General features: G+C 42.9%; 1 protein-coding gene across 15 annotated transcripts in view; it reads right to left on the reverse strand.

The window, feature by feature from the left end:
• The window catches only part of LOC110503394 (roundabout homolog 2), a 621,451-nt gene extending 612,547 nt beyond the window's left edge, over window positions 1-8,904 (reverse strand). For all 15 annotated transcript variants that reach the window (XM_090218873.1, XM_090218876.1, XM_036961728.2 and 12 more), the window contains exon 1: window positions 8,274-8,904. In XM_090218873.1, the coding sequence (XP_090074999.1) occupies window positions 8,274-8,397 (124 nt within the window). In that variant the 5' untranslated portion in view covers window positions 8,398-8,904. The remainder of the gene's footprint in view (window positions 1-8,273) is intronic.
• Between the last annotated feature and the right edge of the window lie 7,671 nt (window positions 8,905-16,575).

Here is a 16,575-nt window from a genome sequence, read left to right on the forward strand (position 1 = left end):
CACTTTTTATGGATATCTTTAAGAAATGGCTTTCTTCTTGCCACTCTTCCATAAAGGCCAGATTTGTGCAATATACGACTGATTGTTGTCCTATGGACAGAGTCTCCCACCTCAGCTGTAGATCTCTGCAGTACATCCAGAGTGATCATGGGCCTCTTGGCTGCATCTCTGATCAGTCTTCTCCTCGTATGAGCTGAAAGTTTAGAGGGACGGCCAGGTCTTGGTAGATTTGCAGTGGTCTGATACTCCTTCCATTTCAATATTATCGCTTGCACAGTGCTCCTTGGGATGTTTAAAGCTTGGGAAATCTTTCTGTATCCAAATCCGGCTTTAAACTTCTTCACAACAGTATCTCAGACCTGCCTGGTGTGTTCCTTGTTCTTCATGATGCTCTCTGCGCTTTTAACGGACCTCTGAGACTATCACAGTGCAGGTGCATTTATACAGAGACTTGATTACACACAGGTGGATTGTATTTATCATCATTAGTCATTTAGGTCAACATTGGATCATTCAGAGATCCTCACTGAACTTCTGGAGAAAGTTTGCTGCACTGAAAGTAAAGGGGCTGAATAATTTTGCACGCCCAATTTTTCAGTTTTTGATTTGTTAAAAAAGTTTGAAATATCCAATAAATGTCATTCCACTTCATGATTGTGTCCAACTTGTTGTTGATTCTTCACAAAAAAATATAGTTTTTTATCTTTATGTTTGAAGCCTGAAATGTGGCAAAAGGTCGCAAAGTTCAAGGAGGCCGAATACTTTCGCAAGGCACTGTACATATGCACAATTGAGAGTGTCCCGTCGGGCTGTATCGCCGCCTGGTACAGCAACTGCATCGCCCGCAACCACATGGCTCTTCAGAGGGTGGTGCGGTCTGCCAAACACATCACCGGGGCAAACTACCTGCACTCCTGGACACCTACAACACCCAATGTCACAGAAAGGCCAAAAAGATCATCAAGGACAACAACCACCCAAGCCACCACCTGTTCTCCCCACTATCATCCAGAAGGCAGGTAGCAGTTAATCCACTGTTCCTAGGAAAATAAGAATTTGTTCTTAACTGACTTGCCTAGTTAAATAAAGATACTAAAATAAATGTAAAAAAAGGTGAGGTCACTACAGGTGTATCAAAGCTGAGACCGAGAAAAGGCAAAACAGCTTCTATCTCAAGGCCATCAGACTGTTAAATAGCCATCACTAGCACATAGAGGCTGCTGCCAATTTATATAAACTTGAAATCACTAGCCACTTTAATAAATGGAACACCAGTCACTGTAATGTTTACATATCTTGCATTATTCATCTCATATGTATATCCTGTAATCTATACTATTCTACTGTATCTTAGTCTATGCTGCCCTGACATTCCTCGTCCATGTATTCATATATTCTTAATTCAATTCCTTTACTTAGTTTTCTGCATATTGGGTTTATGTTGTGAAATTGTTTGGTATTACTTTTTAGATATTACTGCACTGTTGGAGCCAGAAACACAAGCATTTCACAACTGTCAGCGATTAGGTGAATGGATAAGTGGAGTCAGGCGCAGGACACAGGTATGAGTAATCATCTGAATTTACTCTAAATGTAAGCAATGTTCCAACAAGGAAAAATACAAATATCCATAGCGCAAAGAACGAACCCACATGACAATGACAATCACTCACAAAACAGAAAGGGAAGCCAGAGGGTTAAATAAGGAACATTGATTATGGAATGGAAACAAGGTGTGTATAATGAAGACAAAACCAAACGAAAATGAAACATGGTGGTGACTAGAAAGCCAGTGACGTCGACCACCGCCCGAACAAGGAGAGGGACCAACTTCGGCAGAAGTCTTGACAGCAACACCCACAATAACATCTGCTAAACATGTGTATGTGACCAATAAAATACAATTGTATTTTATTTTATTTGCAGCAAGATAATGATGTAAAACACACAATCAAATGAAAATGGTTAAACATGAAAATGGTTAAACATGAAAACGGTTAAAAATGGTTAAAGAGCATCAAATTTGTAGTTTTGAAATGGCCTAGTCAAAGTCGGGACCTAATCCTGATTGAGAAGTGGTGGCAGAACTTAAAATGAACAGTTCATGCTTGAGAACCCACAAATGTCACTGAGGTAAAGCAGTTCTGCACGCAAGAGTGGGATAAAAGGGGGCAATTACTTTTTCACTTTTTTTTTTACTTTTTTTTTTCCTAACTTTGCCTAACTTTGTTAATTTAATAAATAAAATAAATATATAAACTCAGGTTCTGTTTATCTAATATTACGTTTTGGTTGAAGATCTGACAACATTCAGCATCAAAAATATGCAGAAATGTTGAATATCAGAAAGGGGGCAAATACTTTTTCACAGCACTGTATGTTACTATCGGTATGGTTCCATAAGACAGAAGGTTACTTAAGGCAACATCCAAAGGAGGGTGGTTGGTCTGGGTGGATGGGTTGGTGTATGTTACTATTGGTATGGTTCCATAAGACAGAAGGTTACTTAAGGCAACATCTAAAGGAGGGTGGTTGGTCTGGGTGGATGGGTTGGTGTATGTTACTATTGGTATGGTTCCATAAGACAGAAGGTTACTTAAGGCAACATCTAAAGGAGGGTGGTTGGTCTGGGTGGATGGGTTGGTGTATAATATGAATGTCTAGCAATCTCATCGTGGACAACTTTAGCATTTAAGCTAATTTGCAAGTACTTACCACTTTTTTACTTGCCACCTAGCTAACGTTAACCACAACAAATTGCAATTCATAACATATCAAGCATATTGCAAATTCATAGCAAATTGTACAAATTGCAATTTGTAGCATATCATATGAATTGTAATCATAACATGTCATAAGAATTGTAATTTGCAACATCATAATAATTGTAATTTCTAACATATCATATGAAATGGATGATGGACATCTACAAATTAATACCACACCAAGCGTAACATATCATACTAATTTGACTGGCTCTGATTTTTATGTTACGTCTACACCTGAGTCCAGGTTGACCAGCCAGCCAGGTAGCGGCATAGGCTGCTTCTCATTACCATCCACTGTACTTTGGTGGAGTCGTAATATCCTCAATTGTTTTTCCTCCAGTCTCTACAGGCTCACTTCAATCTCTGACTTCCTCCGTAGGGTTCTACATTTGGGGTTAGTTATGGAGGCTGTCTCAGCAGGATGGGGGAAGAGTGAGAGCAGTAATTTGTTGGGTTCTTGTCTGTGGTGCAGATCATGCATACTGACTTCCCTGAGAATGATGAGGAAGATCTGAAAACCATGCAGGGCCTTATGGAGGGGGTTGGGATGAGGAGGATGTGAAAACCATGCAGGGCCTTATGGAGGGGGTTGGGATGAGGAGGATGTGAATACCATGCAGGGCCTTATGGAGGGGGTTGGGATGAGGAGGATCTGAAAACCATGCAGGGCCTTATGGAGGGGGATGCAGTCTGTCCCGAGGAGGCAGGACATTGAGTGGGTGACACCTCCGTAATCTGCCATCCACACTACATCTTCACCATATCAAAACTGATATAAATGGGGTCAGGACAACACTAGTCCAGGGGTACTCAACTCTTACCCTATGAGGTCTAGATCCTGCTGGATTTCTGTTCTACCTGATAATGAATTGCACCCATCTGGTGTCCCAGGCCTAAATCAGTCCCTGATTAGAAGGGAACAATGAGAACAAGCACTGGAACTGGCTTCGAGGTCCAGAGTTGAGTTTGAGGGCTCTAGTCTACATCAAGGGGACTCTATAATCACGAGCTTAACGGATTACAAGACCGTTGAGTAAGTCTACAGTATTTAGTAATGTTGTCACATGAGCTAGCAATGTGATGCCGTGTTCAGTGATTCTATATACATATTGGGTTGTTCCATAGGAATTGCATACTGAGTTACTGATGTGGCCTCTAGCAATGCATTTTATTGACATTGCCTCGAAGTGTGTTCTGCTGTAATAGTTGAAATGGATTGAACTTGCTCTGAAAAGCTGTGAGCTAAAGCGGTACAGGCTCCAAACGCACTAATTTAGAGGTAATAAGGGGTGATCATGATAAAGTCCATCAAAGACAAGCTGTTGAGAGACATCCAATGACATTGGACTGACATACTAACTAAATCAGGACAACACTTTAACAAATGGATCACTAGTCACTTTAAACAATGTCACTTTAATAATGTTTACGTATCTTACATTACTCATATCATATGTATATACTGTATTTTATACCATCTAGTTGCACCTTGCCTATGTCGCTCGGCCATCTCTCATCCATATATTTATATGTACATATTCTCATTCACCCATTTTAGATTTGTGTGTATTAGGGAGATGTTGGGGAATTGTTAGATTACATGTTAGATATTACTGCAGTGTCGTAACCAGAAGCACAAGCATTTCGCTACACTCGCATTAATATCTGCTAACCATGTGCATGTGACCAATAACATTTGATTTGATTTGATTGGAATTGGAATTGGCTGAAGTTGTGCCAACTCCAATTGCAGCATATCTATAAACATTTGATCCATTCCACACTGATCTCATCACATTCATGGATAAAATTACTATTTTCAAATGGGATATACTATTTTCGAATGGGATAAGGGGCTGTTACTCGGTATGCATGGCCGTGCGTCTGCAGAGCTTGTGCTTGGCTATGGGATGATTGGTCCATCTGCACATAGCACACAGCCAGGAGATAAATGGCCTTATTACACTAGGGGAGGTCACTGGCCTCCATTTCACCAGGGGACAAAGATAGCTGGGATTTCACACTGGGTCTACTTTCCCACCAGAGTTACAGATTACAATTCAGACACTGAATATATTCTGCCTCAACCCTTTTACAGATTACAATTCAGACACTGGAGATATTCTGCATCAACCCTTTTACAGATTACAATTCAGACACTGGAGATATTCTGCATCAACCCTTTTACAGATTACAATTCAGACACTGGAAAAATTCTGCCTCAACCCTTTTATAGATTACAATTCAGACACGAGATATTCTGCCTCAACCCTTTTATAGATTACAATTCAGACACTGGAGATATTCTGCCTCAACCCTTTTACAGATTACAATTCAGACACTGGAGATATTCTGCCTCAACCCTTTTACAGATTACAATTCAGACACTGGAGATATTCTGCCTCAACCCTTTTACAGATTACAATTCAGACACTGGAGATATTCTGCATCAACCCTTTTACAGATTACAATTCAGACACTGGAGATATTCTGCCTCAACCCTTTTACAGATTACAATTCAGACACTGGAGATATTCTGCATCAACCCTTTTACAGATTACAATTCAAACACGAGATATTCTGCCTCAAACCTTTTATAGATTACAATTCAGACACGAGATATTCTGCCTCAAACCTTTTACAGATTACAATTCAGACACGAGATATTCTGCCTCAAACCTTTTAAAGATTACAATTCAGACACTGGAGATATTCTGCATCAACCCTTTTACAGATTACAATTCAGACACTGGAGATATTCTGCATCAACCCTTTTACAGATTACAATTCAGACACTGGAGATATTCTGCCTCAACCCTTTTACAGATTACAATTCAAACACTGGAGATATTCTGCATCAACCCTTTTAAAGATTACAATTCAGACACTGGAGATATTCTGCCTCAACCCTTTTACAGATTACAATTCAGACACGAGATATTCTGCCTCAAACCTTTTATAGATTACAATTCAGACACTGGAGATATTCTGCATCAACCCTTTTACAGATTACAATTCAGACACTGGAGATATTCTGCATCAAACCTTTTACAGATTACAATTCAGACACTGGAGATATTCTGCATCAACCCTTTTACAGATTACAATTCAGACACTGGAGATATTCTGCATCAACCCTTTTACAGATTACAATTCAGACACTGGAGATATTCTGCCTCAACCCTTTTACAGATTACAATTCAGACACAAGATATTCTGCCTCAAACCTTTTATAGATTACAATTCAGACACTGGAGATATTCTGCCTCAAACCTTTTATAGATTACAATTCAGACACTGGAGATATTCTGCCTCAACCCTTTTACAGATTACAATTCAGACACGAGATATTCTGCCTCAAACCTTTTATAGATTACAATTCAGACACTGGAGATATTCTGCCTCAACCCTTTTACAGATTACAATTCAGACACGAGATATTCTGCCTCAAACCTTTTACAGATTACAATTCAGACACTGGAGATATTCTGCATCAACCCTTTTACAGATTACAATTCAGACACTGGAGATATTCTGCATCAACCCTTTTACAGATTACAATTCAGACACTGGAGATATTCTGCATCAACCCTTTTACAGATTACAATTCAGACACTGGAGATATTCTGCATCAACCCTTTTATAGATTACAATTCAAACACTGGAGATATTCTGCATCAACCCTTTTACAGATTACAATTCAGACACTGGAGATATTCTGCCTCAACAATGGGGTTTTCCCATTCTTTTTTCTCCTTTGACCCTGACGATGGTCCCAATTTAATGAGGATTAGTATGTGTACTTGTTCTTATAAAATGAATATCTTAATCTCAAAATCCCCATATTCATGCCTGCTTCTTCATTAGTAGTAAAACCACTATGGTATACCAGATGTTGCAACATACAGACACCAAATTGGAATTGCTGGGAGCCTATCTCGTGCAGAGGCAGAATAGTGAGGAGATTGTCTGTCTAAAAACCCATCCTTCATGTAAAGGATATTTTAAAGGTGCGTGAAATGAGAGTCTGGCAGCGGAGAAAATAGTCACTTTAGAAGGAGCTGCTCATCCATCGCTCAGTGTGAGCACATGCCGCACAATCTGAGAGCTTGGTCAATGTTATTAAAGTCAGGAATCCTATGCATTAATGATCTCCTATGGATGGGAGGAGTGTGTACACAACAGGGAGCAGGAGCGACAGCAGAGAGAGGCGAGTCGAGGAATTAGTGAGAGACAGGAGAGAGAGAGGGTGAGAGAATGAGAGAACGAACGATGGAGCCGTGGCGGGCTGGCGAGCAGGTGAGGAGGAATCATTAAATGGATGGTGGTGATGGTGAGGAGCGAGGCTGGCTCTTTGAAGACAGGCGCACGCCGCTAAGCAGGAGCCCTGAGAGCTAACAACGCTGATGGGCTGCAGGGAGCGTCTCCCAGCCTTCTCACGGATGGATCGGAGCAGCATCACAAAGATTAGAGGTTCCCTTAATCCGACAAAGGGGATTAAACGCTGACAGAGGACAAGAGGAGGGAGAGGAAGGCTCCTGTGGAGGGGTAGATGAATTATTAACACCTCTCCTCAGACTAGTGATCTGGGTCTTTAACCCAAAATCACAGACCGATGCTCCAGACACATGCTGGGGTTTTCAGATGAGCCTTATCTGTCATCACACAACCCCCTGGACTTTGAGAGAGGGATCGAAGATACACCCTACCTCCTTCTCTCCCATCCCTCCCTTAGTTTGGCTTAAACACTTTCGTACTGTACATCCTGATAGTGTCCCATCTGGAAATGCACACCCTGTGAAACTTAACACACACTGGCGGACCACAGTCTGCACACACAGACGCACGTGGGCACACACACACACACACACACACACACACACACACACACACACACACACACACACACACATGCACACGCTGGCAGACCACAGTCTGCACTCTAACACACACACACAGCCCCATATCAGCACAAAAAGTTGTTTAAAGGGATATCTCTGACAAGGCACGATACCTACTCCAGATGTAAGCCAGATCATCCATTAAGTGTTTAATATGTTCAAGTCAACTTCCTCTGAATGAGACCTCAATAGCCAGTGTGATTCAAGACTCATCTCCAGGGAGACAAAAATAAAAAATAAAAAAATAAACCCAAAAGTGCAGGGAGATATTTCAAGCCAAACTTAAAAGCTTGGAAGATCAAATCAAATGTTAAATTAAGGAATAATAATTTTAAAAAACACAATGAATTAGCAAAAAGACATCTAGCTACCACTCAAATGTGTTCTCTGTCTTATGGCAAGGGCAACATGGGATGGTAGTGACGGGAAATGGCATCCATGTTTTCATCACTGTCCCACCCAAGATGATCTCACATTGGCACCCATTGACCTCTCAATCAGCTCAATAAACACAGTGTGACTGATGAACCAAAGACCTCAAACCCAGACCACCGAGCCAAAGCGTCAAACAACCCAGTGTGTCAAACATCCCATCATCACTTACCCCCCTTGTTCCATCTGCCTTTAGTCCTTGCCTGGTGGCTGAGCTCAGGACCGCCAAACAGCACCAAGAGAAACAAAACAAGTTCAAAAATTGAGAAAAATCCAAACTTTGCCATGGAAAACATGTCCAAGAGTTTCTCTTCGACCGAATCCACTTTCACATGGCTGTGTTTCCCTCTGGTGCGACGCGGTTGTGGAGCATGGTAACCCACGCGTGGGCTGTCATCAGTCAGGCAGGTATCAGCAGTGGTTCTCTGGCTCTGCCATGCTGCTAGAGGCTGCTGAGGGCTGGGTGATAGGTGCTCTTCATTGGTCCTGGGGCTCTGGGCTGAGCCACATGTCTCCCCTCCTGGACGCCCCTGGCTCACCAGAGCGCACGGAGCCAGACGGAACACACGCTACACCACGGCTCAGCTCAGCACCGTGCTTCACTGCTCTGCTCACACTAACACACACTCTCTCACTGTTGCCACCGCTGTCGACTCTGACGCTGACTCTGCTGCTGCTGCCTCTACTGCCTCTGCTGATGCTGCCTCTGCTGCTGCTGCCTCTGCTGCTGCTGCTTCTGCTGCTGAATGACTTCCTGCCCTCCTCACTCTGGGTTGCTGAGGGAATACGTCTCTCAGCACTCTGGCTCTGAACCCCACACAGCACAGCCGAGTAGAGGAGAAGAGGGAATGAAACACACAGTCTGCCCTCTGGAGAGGAGTTTACAAGGTGGGTGTCTGCTAGTTAGAAATAACACACAAACAAGCAGGCAAGAGGAGTGAGGGGAGTGTGGGGGAGAGGAAGGAGAGAACAGGGGAGAAGAGAGAGGAGGTCATCTCTGTGACTCCCTGATCCTAATAGCCATGGCAGCCATACAGCAGCTCTTTAAAGAGCAATAAGGTTTTCACATGGAGCTGCTCGCATCTCACATTTGCCTGGCCAAGGTGAGCTGGAACAGGCTTTACTCTCTCTCGTGCATTGCGGGAAGCTCCACGTGTGCTCATGAGTTTCTCATGTTAATCACCAGTAGAAGAGTGTGGGTGACAGCCCCATGGGCTTTTAGATGTGTCACTTCTCCCCTGCTGCCTGCCCACAGTATTGGTCAGAAAGCCCTGTGTGCGAACTTTGATTTTGTAATGCTTTTACACACATCGACTGTGACTGGAGAAATGTCTTGAAATTTGCCAGTGTGGTGATTGCTAGTTAGGACAACTTCATTGGTCCCTTCTATCGTTTATGGTGTCATAGAGTAACAGGAATCATAAATACAGTTATATAATTGTTAAAAAGCCTTTATTTTAATAGTGTGATGTTTCATTTTTACTTTAAACACAATTAACGCAAAAAGCCAATTTGAAATGGAAAATATCAGTCCTGGACCAAAGCACTTCATGTTGCCTATAATGTGACCCTTAAGATCAGGTGTCCCAAATTCACTCCTGGGTTTTTTGTTTTTGTTTATTGCCCTAGCACTAAACAGCTGGTTCAAATATCCAAATATCTGATTCAAATATCATTCTAGCTTTGATTATTTTAGTCAGCAGTGTAGGGGGGGCCCAGGGCCAAGTTTGGGAAATCCTGATTTAGATAATAATGTCTATGATATGGCCTTGCCTTTACAATTACAATAAATAGCGTTTGCAAATTAATTTATTGCAGCTGACAACTGTTTATCACAACAGTCAGACTTTCCTAACAAAGCTGCAAGGTCGTAACAAACCAAGTTCATAAAGCATGTACTTCAGGAGGGGGAAGCATGAGTAGTCTGTCTCGAACACACACCCTGGCTTTAATGTCCTCATTACAGCTTCTGAAGGAATCCATGATTAAGTGCATAATTTTTTATACACAGTGCAAATTAATATCCTGAATCCACACATAATATTCAGACTCTGCCTCCCATCCCCCTCCTCCTTCTCCTTCTCCCCCTCCCCCTCCTCTTCCTTCTCCCACCCGCCCCCTGCCCCCCCGTCCTCTTCTTACTCCCTCTCCCCCTACTCCCACTACTCCCCCCTCTCCCCCTACTCCCCCTACTCCCCCCTCTGCTCCTACTCTCCCCTGTCCCCCACTCCCCCATATCCCCCTACTCCCCCCTCTCCCCCTACTCCCCCATATCCCCCTACTCCCCCCTCTCCCCCTACTCCCACTACTCCCCCCTCTCCCCCTACTCCCCCTACTCCCCCCTCTGCTCCTACTCTCCCCTCTCCCCCTACTCCCCCATATCCCCGTACTCCCCCCTCTGCCCCTACTCCCCCTACTCCCCCTACTCCTCCTACTCCTCCGTCTCCCCCTACTCCCCCATCTCCCCACCCTCCCCCTACTCCCCCGTCTCCCCCTACTCCCTCTCCCTTGCTTAACAACCTGCATCGGTACCCATCACTATAATCATGCTTTTTGCAAATGAGAGCAGAGATGTGTCTCTCTCTGGTAGAAACCAGCAGGAGCATCTGTTAACAATCCACATTTGCGATGACAGATAAACAAGCAGCTTCTCTGTGGGCTATAACACTATTTCCTAGAGTATATAACTCTAATTATGACAAGCAAGGCTAATTGAAATGTAAACTAAAGTACACAATCCACCACCCCTGTTGTAAGTATAATATGAATGCAGAGGCCCTGCAGTACTCCCTGGTCTCTATATGAAGATCCCCGTTGATAATCCCTGCAGTACTCCCTAGTCTCTATATGAAGATCCCAGTTGATAATCCCTGCAGTACTCCCTAGTCTCTATATGAAGATCCCAGTTGATAATCCCTGCAGTACTCCCTAGTCTCTATATGAAGATCCCTGTTGATAATCCCTGCAGTACTCCCTAGTCTCTATATGAAGATCCCCGTTGATAATCCCTGCAGTACTCCCTAGTCTCTATATGAAGATCCCTGTTGATCATACTTGCAGTACTCCCTATTCTCTATATGAAGATCCTCGTTGATAATCCCTGCAGTACTCCCTAGTCTCTATATGAAGATCCCCGTTGATAATCCCTGCAGTACTCCCTAGTCTCTATATGAAGATCCCCGTTGATATTCCCTGCAGTACTCCCTAGTCTCTATATGAAGATCCCCGTTGATAATCCCTGCAGTACTCCCTAGTCTCTATATGAAGATCCCCGTTGATAATCCCTGCCGTACTCCCTAGTCTCTATATGAAGATCCCCGTTGATAATCCCTGCAGTACTCCCTAGTCTCTATATGAAGATCCCCGTTGATAATCCCTGCCGTACTCCCTAGTCTCTATATGAAGATCCCAGTTGATTATCCCTGCAGTTCTCCCAAGTCTCTACATGAAGATCCCTGTAAGAGTTGTGTTTCATCAGCAGCCTATAGCCTGTCTAATAAGGGATTACTCGTAGATTACACTCTAACTGTATGCATGGAGAGTCAAGACTGCTGGAGGAGAACTAAGCAGAGCAGCAGATCTGGGAAGTGCTTGGCCTTGGGATCCAGTTGGAGTAGCCTTTCCCTGGCTAGCTGCTGTTGCCACCATAGAGATCCTAATGTATTATTTATTTTGTTATTTTTATTTTATTTATTATTATTATTATTATTATTATAATACATAATTCTATGGTTGCCACTGACTCAGAGCCTTGGATAAAGGTGTAGTCAAGTTGTATAAATGACTGGAGACGTTACAGGGGGTTTTAATACCATGAAAAAGCACGGGGACGAAGCCCCAAAACAAACACGTATACAAAAACACAGGGATGTAACCCAAACAACAGAGCACGGTAAAACCTCTAATAAAGACACGGGACAAGATCCGTAATAACAATACACAGGATGAGACCTGTAATAACAATACACATGATGAGGCCCGTAATAACAACACACAGGACGAGACCTGTAATAACAATACACAGGATGAGACCTGTAATAACAACACACAGGATGAGACCTGTAATAACAATACACAGGATGAGACCTGTAATAACAATACACAGGATGAGACCTGTAATAACAATACACAGAATGAGACCTGTAATAACAATACACAGGATGAGACCTGTAATAACAATACACAGGACGAGACCTGTAATAACAATACACAGGATGAGACCTGTAATAACAATACACAGGATGAGACCTGTAATAACAATACACAGGACGAGACCCGTAATAACAATACACAGGACGAGACCCGTAATAACAATACACAGGATGAGACCTGTAATAACAATACACGAGACGAGACCCGTAATAACAACACACAGGACGAGACCTGTAATAACAATACACAGGACGAGACCCGTAATAACAATACACAGGACGAGACCCGTAATAACAATACACAGGATGAGACCTGTAATAACAATACACATGATGAGGCCCGTAATAACAACACACAGGACGAGACCTGTAATAACAATACACAGGATGAGACCTGTAATAACAACACACAGGATGAGACCTGTAATAACAATACACAGGATGAGACCTGTAATAACAATACACAGGATGAGACCTGTAATAACAATACACAGAATGAGACCTGTAATAACAATACACAGGATGAGACCTGTAATAACAATACACAGGACGAGACCTGTAATAACAATACACAGGATGAGACCTGTAATAACAATACACAGGATGAGACCTGTAATAACAATACACAGGATGAGACCTGTAATAACAATACACAGGATGAGACCTGTAATAACAATACACAGGATGAGACCTGTAATAACAATACACGAGACGAGACCCGTAATAACAACACACAGGACGAGACCTGTAATAACAATACACGGGATGAGACCCGTAATAACAATACACAAGACGAGACCCATAATTACAATACACGGGATGAGACCCGTAACAACAATACACGAGACGAGACCCGTAATAACAATACACAGGATGAGACCCGTAATAACAATACACAGGACGAGACCCGTAATAACAACACAGGACGAGACCTGTAATAACAATATACAGGACGAGACCCGTAATAACAATACACAGGACAAGACCCGTAATAACAACACACAGGACGAGACCCGTAATAACAATACACGAGACGAGATCCGTAAAAACAAGTGCATAACAATACACAGGACGAGACCCGTAATAACAATACACGGGACGAGACCCGTAATAACAACACACAGGACGAGACCCGTAATAACAATACACGAGACGAGACCCGTAAAAACAAGTGCATAACAATACACAGGACGAGACCCGTAATAACAACACACAGGACGAGACCCGTAATAACAATACACGGGACGAGACCCGTAATAACACCACACAGGACGAGACCCGTAATAACAACACAGGACGAGACCCGTAATAACAATACACAGGACGAGACCCGTAATAACAACACAGGATGAGACCTGTAATAACAAGTGCACAACAATACACGAGACGAGACCTGTAATAACAATACACGAGACGAGACCTGTAATAACAATACACAGGACGAGACCCGTAATAACAATACACAGGATGAGACCCGTAATAACAATACACATGACAAGACCCGTAATAACAACACACGGGACAAGACCCGTAATAACAATAACAAGTGCACAACAATACACGAGACGAGACCCGTAATAACAATACACAGGACGAGACCGTAATAACAATACACAGGACGAGACCCGTAATAACAATTCACAGGACGAGACCCGTAATAACAACACAGGACGAGACCCGTAATAACAATTCACAGGACGAGACCCGTAATCACAAGAGCACAATACACAAGACGAGACCCGTAATCACAAGAGCACAATACACAAGACGAGACCCGTAATCACAAGAGCACAATACACAAGACGAGACCCGTAATCACAAGAGCACAATACACAAGACGAGACCCGTAATCACAAGAGCACAATACACAAGACGAGACCCGTAATCACAAGAGCACAATACACAAGACGAGACCCGTAATCACAAGAGCACAATACACAAGACGAGACCCGTAATCACAAGAGCACAATACACAAGACGAGACCCGTAATCACAAGAGCACAATACACAAGACGAGACCCGTAATCACAAGAGCACAATACACAAGACGAGACCCGTAATCACAAGAGCACAATACACAAGACGAGACCCGTAATCACAAGAGCACAATACACAGGACGAGACCCGTAATAACAATTCACAGGATGAGACCCGTAATAACAATACACAGGACGAGACCCGTAATAACAATTCACAGGATGAGACCCGTAATAACAATACACAAGACGAGACCCGTAATCACAAGAGCACAATACACAAGACGAGACCCGTAATCACAAGAGCACAATACACAAGACGAGACCCGTAATCACAAGAGCACAATACACAAGACGAGACCCGTAATCACAAGAGCACAATACACAAGACGAGACCCGTAATCACAAGAGCACAATACACAAGACGAGACCCGTAATCACAAGAGCACAATACACAAGACGAGACCCGTAATCACAAGAGCACAATACACAAGACGAGACCCGTAATCACAAGAGCACAATACACAGGACGAGACCCGTAATAACAATTCACAGGATGAGACCCGTAATAACAATACACAGGACGAGACCCGTAATAACAATACACAGGATGAGACCCGTAATAACAATACACAGGATGAGACCCGTAATAACAATACACAGGACGAGACCCGTAATAACAATACACAGGATGAGACCCGTAATAACAATACACAAGACGAGACCCGTAATCACAAGAGCACAATACACAAGACGAGACCCGTAATAACAATACACAAGACGAGACCCGTAATCACAAGAGCACAATACACAAGACGAGACCCGTAATAACAATACACAAGACGAGACCCGTAATCACAAGAGCACAATACACAAGACGAGACCCGTAATAACAATACACAAGACGAGACCCGTAATCACAAGAGCACAATACACAAGACGAGACCCGTAATAACAATAAACAAGACGAGACCCGTAATCACAAGAGCACAATACACAAGACGAGACCCGTAATAACAATACACAAGACGAGACCCGTAATCACAAGAGCACAATACACAAGACGAGACCCGTAATAACAATACACAAGACGAGACCCGTAATCACAAGAGCACAATACACAGGACGAGACCCGTAATAACAATACACAAGACGAGACCCGTAATCACAATACACAGGACGAGACCCGTAATAACAATACACAGGACGAGACCCGTAATAACAATACACAAGACGAGACCCGTAATCACAAGAGCACAATACACAGGACGAGACCCGTAATAACAATACACAAGACGAGACCCGTAATCACAAGAGCACAATACACAGGACGAGACCCGTAATAACAATACACAGGACGAGACCCGTAATAACAATACACAGGACGAGACCCGTAATAACAATACACAGGACGAGACCCGTAATAACAATACACAGGATGAGACCCGTAATAACAATACACATGATGAGGCCCGTAATAACAACACACAGGACGAGACCTGTAATAACAATACACAAGACGAGACCCGTAATAACAATACACAGGACGAGACCCGTAATAACAATACACAGGATGAGACCTGTAATAACAATACACAGGACGAGACCCGTAATAACAATACACAGGACGAGACCCGTAATAACAATACACAGGATGAGACCTGTAATAACAATACACAGGACGAGACCCGTAATAACAATACACAGGACGAGACCTGTAATAACAATACACAAGACGAGACCCGTAATAACAATACACAGGACGAGACCCGTAATAACAATACACAGGATGAGACCTGTAATAACAATACACAGGACGAGACCCGTAATAACAATACACAGGATGAGACCTGTAATAACAATACACAGGACGAGACCCGTAATAACAATACACAGGACGAGACCCGTAATAACAATACACAGGATGAGACCTGTAATAACAATACACAGGACGAGACCCGTAATAACAATACACAGGACGAGACCTGTAATAACAATACACAGGACGAGACCTGTAATAACAATACACAGGACGAGACCTGTAATAACAATACACAGGACGAGACCTGTAATAACAATACACAGGACGAGACCCGTAATAACAATACACAGGACGAGACCCGTAATAACAATACACAGGATGAGACCCGTAATAACAATACACAGGACGAGACCCGTAATAACAATACACAGGATGAGACCTGTAATAACAATACACAGGACGAGACCCGTAATAACAATACACAGGACGAGACCCGTAATAACAATACACAGGACGAGACCCGTAATAACAATACACAGGATGAGACCTGTAATAACAATACACAGGACGAGACCTGTAATAACA

The sequence above is a fragment of the Oncorhynchus mykiss genome, chromosome 24, assembly GCF_057628025.1.
Source record: "Oncorhynchus mykiss isolate SJ-2025 chromosome 24, ASM5762802v1, whole genome shotgun sequence".
NCBI classification, from domain to species: domain Eukaryota; kingdom Metazoa; phylum Chordata; class Actinopteri; order Salmoniformes; family Salmonidae; genus Oncorhynchus; species Oncorhynchus mykiss.